General features: G+C 70.4%; 1 protein-coding gene across 1 annotated transcript in view; it reads right to left on the minus strand.

Moving 5' to 3' along the window:
• Positions 1–181: 181 nt before the first annotated feature.
• The window catches only part of CHLNCDRAFT_138110 (hypothetical protein), a gene marked incomplete at both ends in the record, with an annotated part of 6,650 nt that continues 6,273 nt past the window's right edge, over positions 182–558 (minus strand). Inside the window, one exon of the mRNA XM_005851531.1 lies at positions 182–380. Coding sequence (XP_005851593.1) covers positions 182–380 — 199 coding nt within the window. The remainder of the gene's footprint in view (positions 381–558) is intronic.

A 558-nucleotide genomic window follows, 5' to 3' on the forward strand; every position in this document is an offset into this window, starting at 1 on the left:
GTCGGCACAGTTGGGGGCGGCGGGCAGAGCGGCGGGGCAAAAGCGGGTGAGCGGGTGGGCACAGGCGCCGCGCAGCAGGGCCTGCCTGCCTGCCTGCGCATGCGCCCCGGGGTCGCCACGTGCCTGCCCCCTCCACACACCAGCGGCAACACAGCAGCACAGGCAGGAGGCGGTCCCCCACCGCTTGGTACGCGCGATGGGCGTCTGCGGCGTCTGTATGCGGTACATCTTGTTGTCTGTGCGGTGCGCCAGCGCCTGCGCGGGCGTGCCCATCGTCTGCTTGGCCATCTGGCACTGGTACATGTTGCGGGGGGACTGGTTGAAGTCAGAGTAGGGGGTCAGGCTGGCCACCACGCTCAGCATGGAGCCGGTGGCAAACTCTGCGGGGGTGGGGCGGCGGGGGTGAGGGCGTGTGTGGGTGGGTGTGTGGGTGGAGGCACGGGTGGGGTGGGGGTGAGACAGGGTGGGCAAGGGAGCGGGGCAGGGTTCGGCGAGCGGGGGACGTGAGGGAGGCCAGTCGGAAAGTGCACCACAATACGTGAACCGTGGGGTGGGTGG

The sequence above is a fragment of the Chlorella variabilis genome (genome assembly GCF_000147415.1).
Source record: "Chlorella variabilis unplaced genomic scaffold CHLNCscaffold_2, whole genome shotgun sequence".
Taxonomy (NCBI): Eukaryota; Viridiplantae; Chlorophyta; class Trebouxiophyceae; order Chlorellales; family Chlorellaceae; genus Chlorella; species Chlorella variabilis.